We start from the raw sequence: 20,068 nt of genomic DNA on the forward strand, positions 1-20,068 counted from the left end.
TGTGATTTACTCTCTCCACGGGACTGTCCAGCTCACTGAGCTCTGCCAGTGTTGCCTCAGGCAACTCAGAGTGGCTGGCTAACAGGATCAACTTTACTTACATTATAGACTACATTCAAGTTGCTGTGGTGTGTTGGTCTAGATGTAACATGCAACGAAAAGCAACAACATTCACCAATTATAAAGAATTGTATAAAATTAGAGGTTAAAGGAGCAGATATGGAACAAAATGTGCATAAATATATAAAAACCAACATGTAAACAGCATTATGAAAAGTGGATTAGAGTGTTTACAGCCTTAAGATTGTTAGACAGGGGAAGGTAGTGGGGATAAGCTCCTGTTGCCTAGTAAATGCTCCCAACAGCCTCTGACAACCAAGTCCAGCTCCTGGCCTTCACGTGTGGCTTAGGTACTGAGCCCGGTGGAACCATTTCTGCAGATGGGAGAAGGGGCAAAGGCAGCTGCTGGCACCTTAAAACCAGTTGCTTTGGGCACATGGGGCTGGTCAGTCATGGTTAGCAGCTCATCTAGGAGAAGGAAAACTCTGGTTCTAACCCTTCCACATAGACCCGAGGCACTATGTCCCTCTGAAATTCGCAGTCTCAGAAGGGAGCCACTTTTTAACACATGCCTGCTCTCCCATTCAAAGTTTATAGATAGATACTCTATTGATCACATCGGAAATTGCAGTGTCACAGTAACAGTACAAATGTACAGATATAATTATCAGAAGTAAGAATAAAAAGTAAGTTACCTTAAAAATAAGAATTACTGTAATATTGAGTGCACATTCACACCAACTAGGTAAGAAGGTGGTGGAGTATCGCACAAGGTTTCCCCGATAGCAGGATGTGGTAAACAGAGCTTAAGCAGAGCTCTGGTAAAAAGAGCTGAATAACAGTAGGGGGTCATTAATTTCCTGGCCACAGGCTGACTCATTATAGAGCCTAATGGCTGAAGGTAAGAATGACCTTATAATGCTGTTTGGAGGAGTGCAGTTGTCTTAGTCTATGACTGAAAGTGCTCCTCTGTTCAGCCAAGGTGGCATGCAGAGGGTGAGAAACATTGTCCAGAATTGCCAGGAGGGTCCTTTGTTCTACCACAGCCTCCAGTGTGTCCAGTTTGACTTCTATAACAGAGCCAGCCTTCCCAATCAGTTTATTGTGCCTGTTGGCATCACCCATGTTAGTGCCATTGTGCCAACACACAGAAGACTGTACTGGTGACAACAGACTGATAGAATATGTAAAGAGAGGCCTGCAGGCTCCAAAGGACCTCATCAGAGGCGACTCTGGCCCTCCTTGTACACAGCCTCTGTGTTGGTGCTCCACTCAAGTCTGTCATTCTGGTGCACCCCCAGGTACTTGTAGGTTCTCAACATCAATAGTAACAGGGAGCAGTGCAGGCTTGGTCTTCTTGGAGTCCATCACCATCTCCTTTGTCTTACTGATGCTCAGCTGCAGATGATTCAGCTTGCCCCTTTTGACAAAGTCCTCCACCAGGGCCCTGTATTTATCCTTCTTCCCTCCTGACAAATAACTATTGTACAACAGAATGAAAACAGAGCAAATAATAAAAAGTAAGGAGATAATACTGCATTGTAGGTGCAGAAGTGAGTGGTAGGCTGTGAAATCAGTTCAGCGTTGGGGTGAGTGAAGTTATTCACACACCAGTTCAGGAGCCTGACGGTTGTAGGGTAATAACTGTTCCTGATCCTGCTGGTGTAGGACCTGAGGCTCCTGTACCTCCTGCCCGATGGTCATAGCGAGAAGAGAGAATGGTCAAGCTGGATGCTGCTTTCTTGTGGCGGTGCCCTTGTAGATGTGCTCAACCATGGGGAGGGCTTTGCCTGTGACGGACCGGGCTGTATACAGAGTTTTTGTAGATGTGCTCAACGACGGGGAGGGCTTTGCCTGTGACAGTCTGGGCTGTATACAGAGTTTTTGCAGATGTGCTCAGTGATGGGGAGGGCTTTCCCTGTGACGGACTAGGCTGTTTACAGAGTTTTTGTAGATATGCTCAACGACGGGGAGGGCTTTGCCTGTGACGGACCGGGCTGTATACAGAGTTTTTGTGGACTTTTCTGTCTCGCTAATGTAACCTCACCAGCAGTGCAAGAGGAGTGATCAGACAGAAGCAGGAATGTATGAGTCTTACCGGGATTCAAGGAACCAATCATTTCTTTCCATGTGACGTACTGTATGGGGCCGTTGAATTTTTCAATAGCCAGGCCAACTTCCACTAGTGCTGGTTGGTTCTCTTCCTCAGCTGTCCTGCAAACATCAGAAGGATGGTTATTGAAGTACAGAACAATGATATCCAATCCTAGATGTACCTTTAACGCCATAGCTGGGCATTGCAGAGTTATCAGGCCTAATCTGACAGCAAAGGGTCCTGGACATCAACATCTCAGAGGATCTGTCCTTTGCTCAACATATTGATGAGATCATGACAAAGATACTTTACTTCATTAGGAATTTTAGATTTGGTACGTCACCATAGCAAATTGCCACAGATGCACTGTGGCAGGTATTATGGCTGGTTGTATCGCCGCCTGGTATGGAGGTTCCAATATAGAAGATCGAAAGACAATAGACAATAGGTGCAGGAGTAGGCCATTTAGCCCTTCGAGCCAGCACCACCATTCACTGTGATCATGGCTGATCATCCACAATCAGTACCCTTTTCCTGCCTTCTCCCCATATTCCTTCACTTCGCTATCTTTAAGAGCTCTATCTAACTCTTTCTTGAAAGAATCCAGAGAATTGGCCTCCACACTCAGTCAATTTCATCACAGGCACAACCCTCCTCCCCACCATCAAGGAAGTCTTCATGAGTGATGCCTCAAGAAGGTGGGATCCGTCATTAAGGACCCAGACCATCTGGGACTCGCCTTTTTCTCATCACTACTACCGGGGGGGGGGATACAGCAGTGTGAAGACCCAAACTCAAAAGATTCGGGAACGTCTTCCACCACTCCATTGTCAGATTTCTGAACAGACCAGGAACCCACGAACACTACCTCACTTTTTAATGTAACTTACAGTAATTTTGCATGTACAGCTTGCCCAAAACAATAGATTTCACAACCTACTGTATGTCAGCGATAATAAACAATTGTGATAGAATGAAAACTGGATCAGAATGGAGATGGAGTTGGAGTGAGCGAGTCGGAGAGAAGTTGAGACAGAGGGGTTTCGATGCCCGTTCAACTAACGCAGGTGTGAAGTTGGATCACTCTAAGCTCTCGAGCCGATTTGGAGAGGCCGGGAACGGCTTCTTCGGCAGTGAAGTCTAGGCCCAAAGTGAATTGCTGGGTAGGCCTGGAGTGAGCCTGGGTCCTAATGTGAGGTATGATCTGCTGTTTGGACAATTTAAACACCAGCAAAGGCAGGCTGCTGTGAGTCGGGCCGATTTTGCTTTCTCTTCTCTCTGCGATACGGAGGCTGTGAGACTACCCCCGGCTGCTGTGCTTCGTCTCTGTGAAATTTGTGACCGTTTACCCCACTAATATGATGAGGCTTTGGGCCTACTCCAAACTGCTCCAGGGAGTGGGATCCAAGGACTCAGTTTGGTTCTGAATGCTGTTGTTGCTTCTATTGTTTGCATGACCTGTGTTTTTTTCACTTTCTATACAGATTGGAGGTTGGTCTTTATTTCGGCTTTTTAAAAAAATTGGGTTCTTTCTGGTTTATAGGTTTGCAACTGCCTGTAAGCAAACAAATCTCAAAGTCGTATAATTTATACGGACTGTGAATCTTTAAATCTTGAATTAGGTTTAATATCACTGGCATATGTCATGAAGTTTGTTGTTATGATGTGGAGGCAGTACATTGCAATGCATAATCACAAAATCTGTAAATTACAGTAAGTACATATAAAGTTAAATTAATTAAATAGTGCAAATAGATAAACAAAGTAGTGAGTAATAAGCACGTTTCTACTGCTTTCTTTGAACCAAAGTGCTCAGGGTTTCAGTGAGTGGCAGACTCTACCTTGTCTTATGCAGAGCTTCTTCCTGAAATAAACAATAAACACAAAAATTAGACACAGAGCGACACCGAGAGCAGGAATTACAGGGACATTCGAATTATTTCCACCAAGGAGACACCGAAAATACAACGGCATTGCAAGCAGAGGTTGAGGTGTAAGTGGTATTCTGAGGAGTCTGTATTTATGTTTTATTTAGATTTACAGAATGGTAACAGGCCCTTCTGGCCCAACGAGACCACCCCAGCCAATTACACCCATGCGACCAAAGCACCTCCGATTCCCTACATCACTTAGAATAGGGAGGAAACCAGAACACGCGGTCAGAGGGAGAACACGCAAACTCCTTAGAGGCAGCGGTGGGAACTGAACCCGTCGCTAGCGCTGTAAAGCATTACGCTGACCTCCACGCCGCCATGCTGCCCACAAAGGGTGTACATCACCCAGCTGAGTTTCTGTCAACCCAGAGACATGTGGAGAGATTAAATGCCTGCAGGCCAACAGGCAGCGTAGGCAAGTGGGGAAAAGAAACAATCAAAGATGAATGGGAGATACGAGAGACTGCCATCCGATTTCTAAATGGATGTTGAACCCATGAACAGCACCTCCTTACTTCTTTTTTATTTCTGTCTTTTTTGCACTACAGATTTTAACTTAACTAGTTGAGATAGATATATATTTAAATTAATTCAAATATTATAAAACACAAAGTAATTGATTGCATAAGTATTCAACACCCCCCCTCCCTTCAATATGACACACCAAATCATCACTGATGCAGCTAATTGGCTTTAGAAGTCACATAATTAGTTAAATGGAGATTTGATTTTGCAAACCTGTGTTCAGTCAAGGTGCTTCAATTGACTGTAGTAAAAATACACCTGTACCTGGAAGGTCCAACTGCTGGTGAGTCAGTATCCTGGCAAAAGCTACACCATGAAGACAAAAGAACACTCCAAGCAACTCCACGAAAAGGCTACTGAAAAGGACAAGTCAGGAGATGGATACAAGAAAATTTCTAAGTCACTGAATATTCCTTGGAGTACAGTTAATCATAAGAAATGGAAAGAATAAGGCACAGCTGTAAATCTGCCTAGAGCAGGCCATCCTCAGAAACTGAGTGACTGTGCAAGAAGGGGACGAGTGAGGGAGGCCACCAAGAGACAATGAAATGATGAAATATCTTTATTATTGCATAGCACAATTTATCATGCTCCAATACAGCGAAAATGAGTTTGCAACTCTCGTACTCAATGCTATAAAACAACAAATAAAATAAATGCATAAATAAAATCAAGTAACCAGCCAGTACAAGCAATGTCCAGCAGTACAAAAGCACAACTCAGATGCACGACAGCCATAAAACCAGTATTAAAGTAGCAATATAACAAATTATGGATGATGCTTGATCGATTGGTTCAGAGCAATTATAGCTCTGGTGAAAAAGCTATTTTTCAGTCTTGAAGTGCGGGCTTAGACCTATGACAACTCTGGAGGAGTCGCAAGATTTAGTGGCTGAGATGGGAGAGACTGTGCAAACAACAACTGTTGCCCTGGTGCTTCACCAGTTGCAGCTCTATGAGAAGAGTGGCAGAGAGAGAGAGCCACTGTTGAAAAAACTCCCATGAAAAAACACTGTTGAAAAAACTTAGCTAGAGTTTGCCAGAGGGCATGTGGGAGACTTTGAAGTCAGCTGGAAGAAGGTTCTATGGTCTGATGAATCAAAATTGAGCTTTTAGGTCATTAGGCTAAATGCTATGTTTTGCTGGAAAACAAATCTTCTCCCAAGTCTCAGTTCTCTTGCAGACTGCATCAGGATTTCCCTGTATTTAGTTGTATTCATTTTACTCTCTACCTTCACAAACCTACCAGGACCTGCTGCAATGAAGCATCCCCACACCATCCCTGTCGTGAAGCATGGTGGTGGCTACCCAGAGGATGAGCAAGGGGTATAGTCAGAGGGACAGAGGGAGAAAAAGGAGAGAGAGAGAAAGAATGTGTGTATATAAATAAATAATGGATGGGGTACGAAGGGGAGGTGGGGCATTAGCGGAAGTTAGAGAAGTCAATGTTCATGCCATCAGGTTGGAGGCTACCCAGACGGAATATAAGGTGTTGTTCCTCCAACCTGAGTGTGGCTTCATCTGCCATCCGAGTTCACTTCCAGCACTGTCCATAGGGAGTGGGTATGCTCTCCCCTGTGGCTGCATGGGTTTCCTCCATATTCTGAAAGTGTACGGGTTAGTAGGTTAGTTGGTGTAATTGGGCAGTGCAGGGTTGTTGATCCCTACGCTGCTCTGTAAGTTCATTAGAGTCAGAGTGCATCTGAGAGAGAATGAGTTGTTCACATGGCGATAATGGTGGTGGGTGGTGGGTGGTGGGTGGAAATGCCGGGATTGCTCTACTGGACCCAATCAGCCAAGTGACCTGTTGTGCTGTCTGTAAGCACTGCCGAGGCTCAGTGTCACCTTCTCAACGCATTCAGTGACGGGTGATAACTGAACGTTATCCACAGCCCATGAATGGTTAACTGTACAACTTTCTTGGGGTATCTATTATTGAATGCTAACAAATACCACAGTCATTAATCACCTGAACATGGAATCGATAGTTTTGTAATTTTTCCATACAGCACAGAGCTGTTGGGCCCTAGTGTTTTTGCAATCCAAAGGTCCTTCGGAAGTCAAAAAAAAAAGGCTTAAACCCTGTGGTGTATGACTGATGTAACAAGAACAAAGAGAGAAGCTGAGAGAACAAGGAAAAAGCAGTCATGGTCAGACTAGAGAGAACAAAATCCCAGTGATGACAATTAACCCTTCATCTTCATTATGCGCTATGTCGTATGATGTAATGATCACCGTCTCATGACCATAACTGTTCTTGGCAATATTTCTACAGGAACGGTTTGCCATTGCCTTCTTCTCGGCAGTGTCTTTACAAGATGGGTGACCCCAACCATTGTCAATAATCTTCAGAGATGGTCTGCCTGACGTCAGTGGCTGCATAACCAGGAACTGTGATATACACTGGCTGCTCACACTGTACGACCACCCACCACCTGCTCCCAGGGCTTCACATGACCCTGATCGAGGGACTAAGCAGGCGCTACACCTTGCCCAAGGGCGACCTGCAGGCTATTGGTGGGAAGGAGCGCCTTACACCTCCTTTGGTAGAAACGTATCTCCACTTTGCCACCCAAATTAACCTATAAAACAGCCAAATTCTAGTGGTGGGAAACCTGCTACTGAAAACTAAGAAGCTTCTGAAAAAATACAGAGGCAACTGTATCGTAATTACTGGAAAATTCACTGAACAGTTTCATGTAGATAGGTGATTATATAAAAATACAAGAAAGCACAGGAAAGTTAAACTACAAGAAAAATAACAATTTGACTCCCCAATCCCACAGAGGAGGGGTTGCACATTCTTGGGTTGCTTTTGGAGTGGTAGATGCTGAGGGGAGACCTGACATAAGTTTCTAACATTGTGAGTTAAATAGCTCAGGTTCAGATTCATTTAATTAACATGCAAACAGACAGTGAAATGCATTGTCTTGTGTTAACAACCGACACAACTCAAGGACATGCTGGGAGAAGTTCACAAAGGTCTCCACACATTCTGACGCCTACACAGCATGCCCACAATGTTCAAAGGAACAACAACAGTAACAAAATCACAATAGCAGAACAAGCCCTGTTCCAACTGCAGGACAGGCTGTCTTCGGCCTCAAGCAGACAAAGGAGGCCATTCGGCCCATGACTCTATGCCAGCTCTCATAGCAATCCAACCATTCCCATCCCCCTTCCCCTACTTATCCCCCTGTATCCTACTCACTCTCACCAACTTCATCCGATTCTAAACTGCCCCCCGACTGTGGGGGGGGGTGGCGGGTGAAGATGGCAGGTGCTCATATTACAGTGAGCACCCTGTGGGGGTGAGCCACACCCCTGGGAAACCCACATGGTCAACAGGAGGATGTGTGCTGGACATCAGCACAGAATCTGAGCTGTGAGGCAACATCACGCCTTCAGTGCCACCGTGCCGTGCCAGAGTCTGTCCAGGATAAACTATTCCACTCAACCCATGCGAGGGTCTTTAACCTGATTTTCTGCTTCTCTTTCCACAGTTGCTGGCTCAGCATTTTCCATCTTGTTTTTGGTCCTTATATATGAAACAGGGTACTGTCATTAAAGTAATCTTTCTTGGCAACCCCCACAGAATGCTAGGAATGACTGAACTCTGATGATGAAATAAACTGTTTATAATGCTGGCACTTTCTCTTCTGAAACTTGGGTCAAGGGTCAAACAATGTGAGAATGTTCGGTGAAGTGTAACAAGGGTCAAACAATGTGAGGGAGTATGGGATAATGGACCAAGGGTCAAGTGATGAGTGAGTGTCTGGGAGAGTGGATCAAGGGTCAGACAATGTGAGTGTGTCTGGGATAATGGACCAAGGGTCAAACGATGTGAGAGTGTCTGAGATAGTGCAACAAGAGTCAGACAATATGAGTGTGTTTGGGATAGTGGATCAAGAGTCAGACAATATGAGCGTGTCTGGGATAGTGGATCAATGGTCAAATGATGTGAGAGTGTCTGAGAGGGTGAACGGAGAGTCAGACAATATGAGCATGTCTGGGATAGCAGACCTGAGACAGGAACTAATAGACAGCACAATCACTTCACAGTGCCAGCAATCGACCGATTGGGGTTCCGGTCTCGCCGCTCTCTGTAAGGAATTCTGTCCGTGACTGCGCAGGTTTCCTTTGGGTGCTTCGTTTTCCTCCCATATTCCAAAGATATACCGGTTAGGGTTAGTGAGCTGTGGCACGTTATGTTGGCAGCAGAAATGCGGTGATACTTGATGGCTGCCCCAGCACTGTGTTGGTTGTTAATGCAAAGTGACACATTACGCTTCAATGTAGATGTGACCAACAAAGCTAATCTCTTTAAGCTTGTGACTACATTATCCAGTTGTGATTGTAAGGGCAAAGACCAGTCAGCTATCGACGAAGATCAGAATAAAGGGAAGCTTAGGCTGAAAGTGATGGGTGGAGCAAGAAGATGGACATTGGATAAAGATCAGCTTTATTTCTGACATGTGTATCAAAACATCAAAACATACAGTGAAAGGTGTTGTTTGTGTCAAATCAAACCAGTGAGGAATATGCTAGGGCAGCCTGCAAAGTGTTGCCACACTTCTGCCGCCAACACAGCATGCCCGTAAACACGAGGAAAGCTGCTGATACATGCCCATAACTTATTAACCCTAAGCAAACGCCTTTGGAAAGAAACTGAGGCACATAGGGGATCCCGTGCATTCATGGGGAGAACATACAAACTCCATATAGACTGTGGTGAGATTGGGTGTTATGTAATGAACCAGAGGCGATTAGGGAGCTTAAGGTAAAAGAATCCTTAGGAAACAGTGACCACAATATGATTGAGTTCAACTTGAAATTTGATAGGGAGAAAGTAAAGACTGATGCAGCCGTATTTTAGTGGAGTAAAGAAAATTACAGCGGTATGAGAGAGGATTAGGCCAAAGTAAATTGGAAGGAGATGCTGGCAGGGATGACAACAGAGCAGCAATGGCACGAGTTTCTGGGAAAAATGAGGAAGGTGCAGAATACATGTTGGAAGGTTGGAAGTGATGGGACTGAATCTTCAAGAAATCCAAGACAACTCCCCAACCAAGGAAGGTTGAGGGGGGACTTGATAGAGGTCTTTAAAATTATGAGGGGGATAGACAGAGTTGACGTGGATAGGCTTTTTCCATTGAGAGTGGGGGAAGGTTCAAACAAGAGGACATGAGTTGAGAGTTAAAGGGCAAAAGTTTAGAGGTAACATGAGGGGGAACTTCTTTACTCAGAGAGTGGTAGCTGTGTGGAACGAGCTTCCAGCATTAGTGGTTGAGGCAGGTTCAATGTTGTCATTTAAAGTTAAATTGGATAGATTTATGGACAGGAAAGGAATGGAGGGTTATGGTCTGAGTGCAGGTCGGTGGGACTAGGTGAGAGTAAGAGTTCGGCATGGACTAGAAGGGCGAGATGGCCTGTTTCTGTGCTGTAATTGTTATACGGTTATATGTATTCCAAAAGCAAAGAAATACTTAAATGGCAAAATAATAAAACTGTGGCTGACAAGGAAAATAAAAGCTAATGTAAAAGCAAAAGGGAGGGCATACAACAAAACAAAAATTAGCAGGAATATTGAGGACTGGGAAGCTTTTAAAAACCTACTGACAGCAACTAAAAGAGTCATTAGAAGGGAAGAGATGAAATATGAAAGCAAGCTGGCAAACACTATCAAACTGGATAGTAGAAGCTTTTTCAAGTATGTAAAAAATAAAAGAGAGATGAGAGAGGATATAGGACTGCTAGAAAATGAGGTTGGAGAAATAATAATGGGGGCCAAGGAAAAGGGCAGATGAAGTTAATGAATATTTTGCATCAGTCTTCACAGTGGAAGACACTAGTAGTATGCCAGATGTTTAAGGGTGTGAGGGAGGAGAAGTGAGTTCAGTTACTATTACAAGGGAGAAGGTAATCAAAAAGCTGAAAGACCTGAGGGTACATAAGTCACCCAGACCAGATGAACTGCACCTCAGGGTTCTGAAGAGGTAGCGGTAAAGATTGTGGAGGCATTAGTAATGACCTTTCAAAAATCATTGGACTCTGGCATGGTGCCAAAGGATCGGAAAATTGCAAATGTCACTCCACTTTTTAAGAAAGGAGGAAGGCAGCAGGAAGGGAATTACAGATCATTTAGCCTGACCTCAGTGGCTGGGAAGATGTTGCAGTCAATTGGTGGATGGGCAGGTAGTGTTGAGGAAAAGGGAAGGCTCCAAAAAGACAGACAGATTAGGAGCGCAAAGAAGAGGAATTCTGCAGATGCTGGAAATTCAAGCAACACACAGCAAAGTTGCTGGTGAACGCAGCAGGCCAGACAGCATCTCTAGGAAGAGGTACAGTCGACGTTTCAGGCCGAGACCCTTCAACTGTACCTCTTCCTAGAGATGCTGCCTGGCCTGCTGCGTTCACCAGACGAATTAGGAGAATGGGCAAGGAAGTGGCAACAACCTGTCCCTATCTGTTCCAGAGCATACATACTGTAGAAGCAATTGATTGGTTTAGATAACTTTCGATGGCTGAGGAAAGTGTTGCACTGATCTGGACATCGACTCCTCCATGACACTCCCAAGCCTGGCTGATGAAGGAGGAGGTTTGGGCTTGGGGATACCAACACCATCCCTGTAACAACCAAGAGCTACAGAAACGCCAGCAGAAGCTCTGAAGACCTCATGCCAGAGACAGGAAGGATCTTCAATGATGGGCTACACCTGTGGACAGATTACAACTGACCCAGGACAGAGGGCTCTGGAAGCTGCTGTCAGCAGCCCATGCCCCAGTACCATCGATGGGCTTAAGTATCTCAGACTTCAACCTGTCATTGTGTATAGTTTGTCAGAATCTTAAACGAAACTAATCCCTCACCTTCAGAAGTGCCACGCTGTCTCTCACATACATCCTTTGGTTTAACTTTGATATTTTCACATCAACGGTACTTAAGTAGTCTCGGATTTCTTGAAGATTCAGCCCCATCATTTCCAGAATGTTCTCCTCTTGTTTCTTGAGCTCCCTGATTAAACGCTGCTCTTTCTCGCTGAGAATTTGGTGCATTTTTGCGTACTCGTTTTTGATGTTGCTCTGCAGTTTGAGGGACTGTTCCTGCGAGATGAGACGTGGAGAATTACAAATGATGTACGATTTCAGTGCGAGACTTATGCATCTACGAATGCAAGGATCTCTTAAAAGGAGCGGTAACAGGATTCTGGAAGCAGGGAGGACAATAAAGGAGTAATCAGTAATTATTAGATCCAGTGTTAATCTGTAATTAGTTATAGTATGCCAGCAACTAAGGCTTCTAAACCGTGGAACTATCTCAAAAATAGTTAAGACAGATACTGTGAAGCAGGCCTGGGTCAATGGGAATCTAGATTCAAATAAAAAAGCAACACACATCAAAGTTGCTGGTGAACGCAGCAGGCCAGGCAGCATCTCTAGGAAGAGGTACAGTCGACGTTTTGGGCCGAGACCCTTCGTCAGGACTGAATAAAAAAATAAAAATAAAAACTCTTTCATGCAAAATTGACAATATATACATTTTCATCTCAGCAACTATCATAAAGCCCAAATGTACAGCACTGTACAGGCCATTCAGCCCATGACGTTGTGCTTTAATCTACTCCAAGATCAATCCAACTCTTCCTTCCCACATAGCCTTCCATTTTTCTTCCATCTGTGTGCCTACCAAGGAGTCGCTTCAATGTCCCTAATGTACGTGTCTCTATCACCATCCCTAGCAGTCCTTTCCACAAACTCACCACACTCTGTGTAAAAAGTTTTCCTCTGAAATCCTCCCCATTGTTTCCCCAATCACCTTAAAATTATGCACATTATCAGGCATTGCTATCCCTGGGAAAAATGTCTCTTGCTGTCCACCTGATCTATGCCTCTGATCATCTTGTACATCTCTATCAAGTCAATTCCTCCTCTCCAGAGAGAAGACCCCGAGCTCGCTCAACCTTTCCTCATAAGACATGCTCTCTAATCCAGGCAGCACCCTGGTAAATCTCCTCTGCACACTCTCCAAAACCTCAACATCCTTCCCACCTTGGTTGTACTCTTTTCTCGCCCCTCCCCTCCCAGCAGGAGGGACAAATGCTTGAGAACACATACCACTAAGCTCTAGGACAGTGTGGACATGGTGGAGGATTACAAATACCTGGGGATACGAATTGACAATAAACTGGACTGGTCAAAGAACACTGAGGCTGTCTACAAGAAGGGACAGAGCCATCTCTATTTCCTGAGGAGACTGAGGTCCTTTAACATCTGCTGGACGATGCTGAGGATGTTCTACGAGTCTGTGGTGGCCAGTGCTATCATGTTTGCTGTTGTGTGCTGGGGCAGCAGGCTGAGGGTAGCAGACACCAACAGAATCAACAAACTCATTCATAAGGCCAGTGATGTTGTGGGGATGGAACTGGACTCTCTCACGGTGGTGTCTGAAAAGAGGATGCTGTCTAAGTTGCATGCTATCTTGGTCAATGTCTCCCATCCACTACATAATGTACTGGGTGGGCACAGGAGTACATTCAGCCAGAGACTCATTCCACCGAGATGCAACACAGAGCGTCATAGGAAGTCATTCCTGCCTGTGGCCATCAAACTTTCGAACTCCTCCCTTGGAGGGTCAGACACCCTGAGCCAATAGGCTGGTCCTGGACTTATTTCATAATTTACTGGCATAATTTACATATTACTATTTAACTATTTATGGTTCTATTACTATTTATTATTTATGGTGCAACTGTAACGAAAACCAATTTCCCCCGGGATCAATAAAGTATGACTGTGACTACTACTACTACTTTGTTTTAAGACTCTTAACTGGACCCCAGTATATGATAAAGATGAGCTCATGATCTTTCAGACTATCTTGTCTTGCCCTTGTATTTATTTGACTACCTGTATGGCAATGTCTCTTGAAATGTAGCTCTATATATTTTATCTGTTTATTTATCCCTCTTGTGCTTCCTTGATGAACTTACTGTCTAGATGGTGTGCTACAAAACCTTTTCACTGTATCTCCTTATACGTGACAATAACAAACTAATTATCCTAAGATGTATGAGCAGGATTTGGCCTTTTATCACATCGAGTCTGCTCGGCATCATGTCATCATGGCTGATTTCTTTTTCTTCCCAATCCAAATGTCCTGCCATCTCCCTGTAACATTTGACACCTCAACTAATTAAGAACCTCCAACCTTTGCTTTAAATGTACCCAGTGGTGTGGTCTCCACAGCCATCCATGGCAATAATTTCCACAGATTCACCATATTCTGGCTAAAGAGATTCATCCTTATCTCTGTCCTAAAGGGATGTTCCAGTATTCTGAGCCTGTGCCCTCTGGTCCTGGACTCCCCCTCTATTGGAAACATCCTCTCCACATCCAATCCATCTGGGCCTTTCAATGTTTGACAGGTGTGAAAGAGATTCTCCCTCATTCTTCTAAGCTCCAGTGAGTACAGGTCTAAGGTCACCAAATGTTCCTCATACATTAACCGTTTGATCCCCTGGACCATTCTGTGAACCTCCTCTGGATCCTCTCCAACGCTGGCACATCTTTTCTTACCTAAGGTACAAAAGCTGCTCGAAATACTCCAGGTGTGGCCTGACCAATGTCTCAGCATTACATCCTTACTGTCATATTCTAGTCTGCTGAGAATGAATGCTAACATTGTGTTTGCCTTCCTTACTACCAACTCAACCTACAAGTGAACCGTCAGGGATTCCTGCATTAGGACTCCCAAGTCCCTTTGCACCTCTGATTTCTGAATTTGCTCCCCATTTAGAAAATAATCTATGTCTTTATTCCTTCTACCAAAGTGCATGACCATACACTTCCCCATACTGTCTTCCATCTGCCACTTCTTTGCCCATTCTCCTAATCTATAGAAGTCCTTCTGTAAACTCCCTGCTTCCTCAACAGGGAGTTCCTCAACAATGCCTGCCCCTCTACCTTCCTTTATGTCATCCACCAACTTGGGCTCAAAGCCATCAATTCCATCATCTACGTCATCATTATGTAACGCTAATAGCAGCAGACCAATACCAACCCTGTGGAACACCACCAGTCACTGGCAACCAATCAGGGAAGAGTTATTTCCATTTCCTTTATTCCCACTCTTTGTTTCCTGTCCATCGCCCAATATTCTATCCATGCTAGTACCTTTACTGTAATACCAAAGGTTTTTTTTAATCTTGTTAAGCAGTCCCATATGCAGCACCTGTGAAAAGCCTTCTGAAAGTCCAAGCAAACAACATCCACTGACTCTCTTGCCTGCTGTTTCCTCAAAGATTGCCGACAGATTTGTCATGCAAAATTTCCCCTTAAGGAAACTATGCTGACTTCAGCCTCCAAGTACCAGGAAACCTCTTCCTTAATAATACTCCAACATCTTCCCAATCACTGACTGACCTATAATTTCCTTTCTTCTGTCTCCCAGCCTTCTTAAAGAGTGGGGTGACATTTGCAATTTTCCAGTCCTCTGGAACCATTCCAGAAATAGAAAAGTCATTACTAATGCCCCCATAATTCTTTCAGCTACCCCTTTCAGAAGCCTGGGTGTTACCACTGCATACCAACATCTGTCATTTTGCTAATCCACTGGTGCCCGAATCAACCTTTCATTTTGCAAGAAAGGCATCATACCCATCAAAAACACGGGTAAAGTTAGCATAGGAGAGCTTGCCTTAATTCTGGAAATCTTCAGTCTCTGCTGCCACTCCATTTCAAGAATCCCTGTTTGCTTTGCTGTGAGGGTCTCAAAGGATGATTTCATCTGGTCCTGGGATTGCAATAAAATAAAAACTCAGCAGATGAACATTAACCTGCAAACACTGATTAAAAAAAATAAAATCTGAGACTTTTTTTGTTTACCTTGTAAGTTTCAACAGCTTCATTAATGGACATGAAACGGTGGTCTCCATGTTCGGGCGCTGCTACACATTTCAGACAGATTAACTCGCTGTCATTGTCACAGAAGAGCATTACATCTCCCCGGTGTTGCTTACACAGTCTGCTTTTGGCCCTTTTCGAGCCCGGGTTGGATGTTCGAGTTTTCTGGGCTAGGCTCGCCAAGGCCCGGTTGATCCTGAGGTTCCTCTCCGGGAACACCTCCCCGCACTCCGGGCAGGATTTTATCTCCTTGTTCCGCCAGGACTCGGTGACGCACGTGTGGCAGAAGTTGTGCCCACACTCGAGGGAAACCGGGTCAGCAAACAGATCATGGCAGATGGAACACATTAAAGCCTCGGTGAGAGTGTCGGCCTTGGCCGCGGAAGCCATTTTCGCAGTCGCCACTTCGAGCCGCAGGAAGTAACGGTCAGCCTTGGCTCGCCGCGACGATCGCTTTTGACGCGCCGTTCACTCCCACCGCCCTGGAAGCAAAGTTGGACCGCGGAAAGGCTGGGAGTGGGGTAAATTCCACCGAGGAGTAGCGGTGGGGGTCAGGATAGGACGGAGGACATGGAGGAGGAGAATAAGGAGGGAGAGGGGTGGGGTAGGAGGGTGGAGATTTCAGTGCAATCAGTCTGACCTCTTTGACACCTCTACCCGCCGTGGCTTCAGACCCGACCAGCGAACTGAGTTAATCGCCGCTACGAAGGCCCACCATGGCGGCATTCGTAGAACTGCTCCACGAACGTTGGTTCGATCCCGACCGCGCTGCGGTGCACCGGTCCGTAAAAACGTGCAGGATGGTGTTAATCGGCCGCAGTGTGTAAGGTGAGTTGTAGGATGTCGTGAGTGTTGATGAATGAAAATACGAGTTTTGTATTGCTCTGGGAAAGTCAGTATAGATCTTGTGTTCAGGAACGAGGCTTAAATCAGAGCCACTTTTGACAGAATTATACACTCTGTGGATATATGTTCTTGGTCTTCTGCTGCTGTAGTACGGTAGTTCGTCCACTCTAAGGTTCAACTTGTGCGTTCGGAGATGCGCTTTTGCACACCACTGTTGTCACGCGTGGTTATTTGAGTTACTGTCACCTTCCTGTCAGCTTGAAGCCGTCTGGCCTCGCTTATCAAGATGGCGTTTTCGCCCGCGGAACTGCCGCTCACTGAATATTTTCGTGAGGGTTTCGGCCCGAAACGTCGACTGTGCTTTTTTTTCATAGATGCTGCCTGACCTACTGAGTTCCTCCAACATTTTGTGTGTGTTGCTTGGATTTTCAGCACCTGCAGATTTTCTCTTGTTTGAGATTGTGAACCCGAGAAACCATCTCAGCATTCTGGGAAACCATTCAATAGTCTTAAAACGGTGAGCAGCATGGTCCTTGAGCCTGGTGGTTCGTGTCTCGGGCTTTTGCATCTTCTGCCCGATAGAAGAAGGGAGAAGACAGAAATGCCCGGGTGGGTGCTGTCTTTGATTATCCTCATTGCTTGACCGAGGCAGGGAGAACTATAGACAGAGTCCATGGACGGGAGGTTGGTTTCCGTGATGTACTGAGCTGTATCCACAACTCTCTGCGGTCATGTGTAGAAGCAGTTGCCATTCCAACCCATTCTCGTCCCGATAGAATACTTCCTATCTTAAAAAATGGTGGACATGCCATATTTCTTTAGCAGCCCGAGGAAGTAGAGGTATTGGTGAGCTTTCTTGATCGTGGCGTCTACGCGTTTGGACTAGGAGAGGCCACACTGGTGATATCCACTCTGAGCAATTTAAAGCTCTCGACTCTCCCAACTTAAACACCGTTGATGCACACAGGAGATATGCACCCTGCCTGATGTCCATGACCAGATATTTTGTTTTGTTGACAGTGAGGGAAATGTTGTGTCATGACAGCATGTTTTAAGCTCGTCCGAAAAGTCAACTGTTTACCCCTTTCCATGAATGCAGCCTGACCTGCTTAGCTTCTCCAGCACTTTATGTGTCTTACTAAGCTTTCTATTTCAGTCCTGTACTCCGACTTATCTTTGAGCCCGTACTCACCGGAATTTGGATGAGTGCTTGGGGATCTCATTGAAAACTACTGAATGGTGAAAGGACTGAATAAGGTGGATGTGGGGAGGAATTTTCCTATGGCGGGTGTATCCAGAACTAGATGGCATAGCCTCAAATTTGAGGGTGGACCTTTTAGAACAGAGGTAAGGAGGAATTTTTTTAGCCAGGGAGTGGTGAATCTGTGGAATGCTCTGCACAGACTGCAGTGGAGGCCAAGTCCGTAGATATACTTAAGGCAGAAGTTGACCGTTTCCTGATCGGTCAGGGCATCAAAGATATGGTGAGAAGGCAAGAAGGGTTGAGTGGGATTGAGGATCAGCCATGATGGAATGGTGGAGCAGACTCAATGGGCTGAATAGACTAATTCTGCTCCTATGTCTTATGGTCCTATTTGAGACATGGCCAAATATGGTGGTATCATCTGGGAACTTGTACTGGGAGTTAGAGCAGAAACTGATCACACAGTCAAGAGTGTACACGGAGTAGACTAGAGGGCCGAGGGACAGCCTATGGAGCAGTAGTGTTTAGAATAATTGCTCAAAGTTCAAAGTAAATTTATTATCAAAGTAAGTATATACTACCCTGTGATTCATTTTCTTGTTGGCATTCACTATAGAACAAAGGGAAACATTATACAGCCAATGAAAAACTACACATAAAGATTGACAAACAACCAATATGCAAAAGAAAAAAACCAATAATAAATAAAGTACATGAATAAATAATATCGAGAACATTAGTTATAGAGTTCTTGAAAATGAGTTGATAGGTTGTGGAATCAGTTGAGATTTGAGGTGAGTGAAGCTAGCCATGCTGTTTCAGGAGCCTGTTGGTGGAAGAGTAATAACAGTCCCTAAACCTGGTAGTGTGGGACCTAAGCTTCTATTGTGGCTGAGATGATGCTGTTTATCCTTACTGATTGTGGCCTGTCATCAGGACAGGCACGTAGACAGGAAAGATTGAGCAGGAATAAGCGACCAGCTTGGGTATGGATGAAATGATCCAAAGCACCTGTTGTCAATGGGGTTTCTAACTCCGCAGCCCCTGCGACCCGCTCACGATGGCAGTCCCAGAATCTGACCCATTTACAGACCTGGAATCGAATTGGGGCAGATTCTCAGCCACTGGTTTTCATCCACAGTCAAAAAAAAAAGGATAAAGTTTCCCTGTGAATTTATTCCCAGTGAAGGTGTGGAGATGGGACTTGGTCTCCGCGTTGTAAAATGAAACTGTCCTGGACTTGTAACTGAGATCAACTCCCACCCTCCCTGGGATGGGACTGGTTAGAAGTGAGGATCGAGGGAACGTTGATGCATTAAATTCATCACTAGTCGGCCTGATGTTCCAGAATCCAGTCTCCGGTATCAGATCAACCCACTCCTTCCTCTCAACGAATTCTGCAGCAACTCCCAGACCCCAGCTCCAATTCCCCGCCACCTCCACCTCCCAGTAATGTCTCCCCGATGTGAATCCCTCCGATCCCAGCACACCAGGCTGTTCTGTAAACCTCTTCTTGGAGTCAGGGAGATCCCTCGGGAGCCGGGTCCATCTCACACTCTTCCGATCGTCAGACACCTCGAGCAACGGACCCGCCATTTCCACATCCAGGTGACAGAGGCTGGGGAGAGAAGCAGAGAATTAGAGAGCCCCCGGGGATCGGGGGGAGACTCGGGCAGCGCGGCCCTGGGATGGGACCAGGAGAGAGGCCGCTGGGTTTCAGGCGCAGTCGGGTGGCTGACAGAAGTTGTTCCCGGGTTTTCAACAACAACATCACATAGACAAGCATATTGTTCCATCAGCTGCTGGTCTTCCTCGGATTTCAAAATGCATTCAAGGACTTTCTCTTTTATTTTGAAAATTGTGAATGATTTGGGAGGAGTGGAGAGGTAGTGGCTAAGGTGGAGTACATGGGGCAGGGAGAGAAGGAAACAGGGAAAGGTGGAGGGTCCTAGAGAGGGAGAGGTACCGAGAACAGCAAAGGAAGGAGAGATGGGCTGGTCAATGCAAGCGAGGGACTGAAAAATGACTGAAGAAGATTGGGTAGAAGCTTTCGATTTTGGAGGCACATTTGAGCAGGGGTGGGGGGTGGCTTGAGGGTGGCATGATGTTAGGGCAATCTGTAAGGAAGGAAGTGAGTGGAATGCATTGGGGAAGGGTGTATTTATCCCAAACCAACTCTGTGTGTGTGTGTGTGTGTGTGTGTGTGTGTGTGTGTGTGTCTGTGTCCCGGAAAATTTAGACTATGCTTGAGCTTTTTTAAATATATCTGGACTGTGCAACTAGTCATGCATATGAACAGACAAAACTCTGTCTAATACACGTCATCCTTCTTGAAGATAAATCGAGATACAGGATTGAGGACAGGAACGGTCTGGGAGCATTAAAAAAGTCACTGTGGATTTGAGGGAGACACTCTGTTGAACTTTTGGTGAATCTCGGGGACAGCGACCAAAACTAAAACAGTGGGGCTCCCGAGAAGGGAGAGAAATCCTAGAGTTACCA

General features: G+C 45.3%; 1 protein-coding gene across 1 annotated transcript in view; it reads right to left on the bottom strand.

Annotated features, from left to right (window-relative positions):
• Positions 1-20,068, bottom strand: part of LOC140198461 (uncharacterized) — a 109,924-nt gene that overhangs the window by 30,125 nt on the left and 59,731 nt on the right. The window contains exons 4-9 of the mRNA XM_072259546.1: positions 19,121-19,184; positions 15,499-15,969; positions 15,311-15,406; positions 11,485-11,718; positions 3,997-4,019; positions 2,159-2,274 (exon numbers count right to left, since the gene is read on the bottom strand). Of these exons, the coding sequence (XP_072115647.1) occupies positions 2,159-2,274; positions 3,997-4,019; positions 11,485-11,718; positions 15,311-15,406; positions 15,499-15,969; positions 19,121-19,184 (1,004 nt within the window). The remainder of the gene's footprint in view (positions 1-2,158; positions 2,275-3,996; positions 4,020-11,484; positions 11,719-15,310; positions 15,407-15,498; positions 15,970-19,120; positions 19,185-20,068) is intronic.

Source organism: Mobula birostris, chromosome 5 (assembly GCF_030028105.1).
Source record: "Mobula birostris isolate sMobBir1 chromosome 5, sMobBir1.hap1, whole genome shotgun sequence".
Taxonomy (NCBI): Eukaryota; Metazoa; Chordata; class Chondrichthyes; order Myliobatiformes; family Myliobatidae; genus Mobula; species Mobula birostris.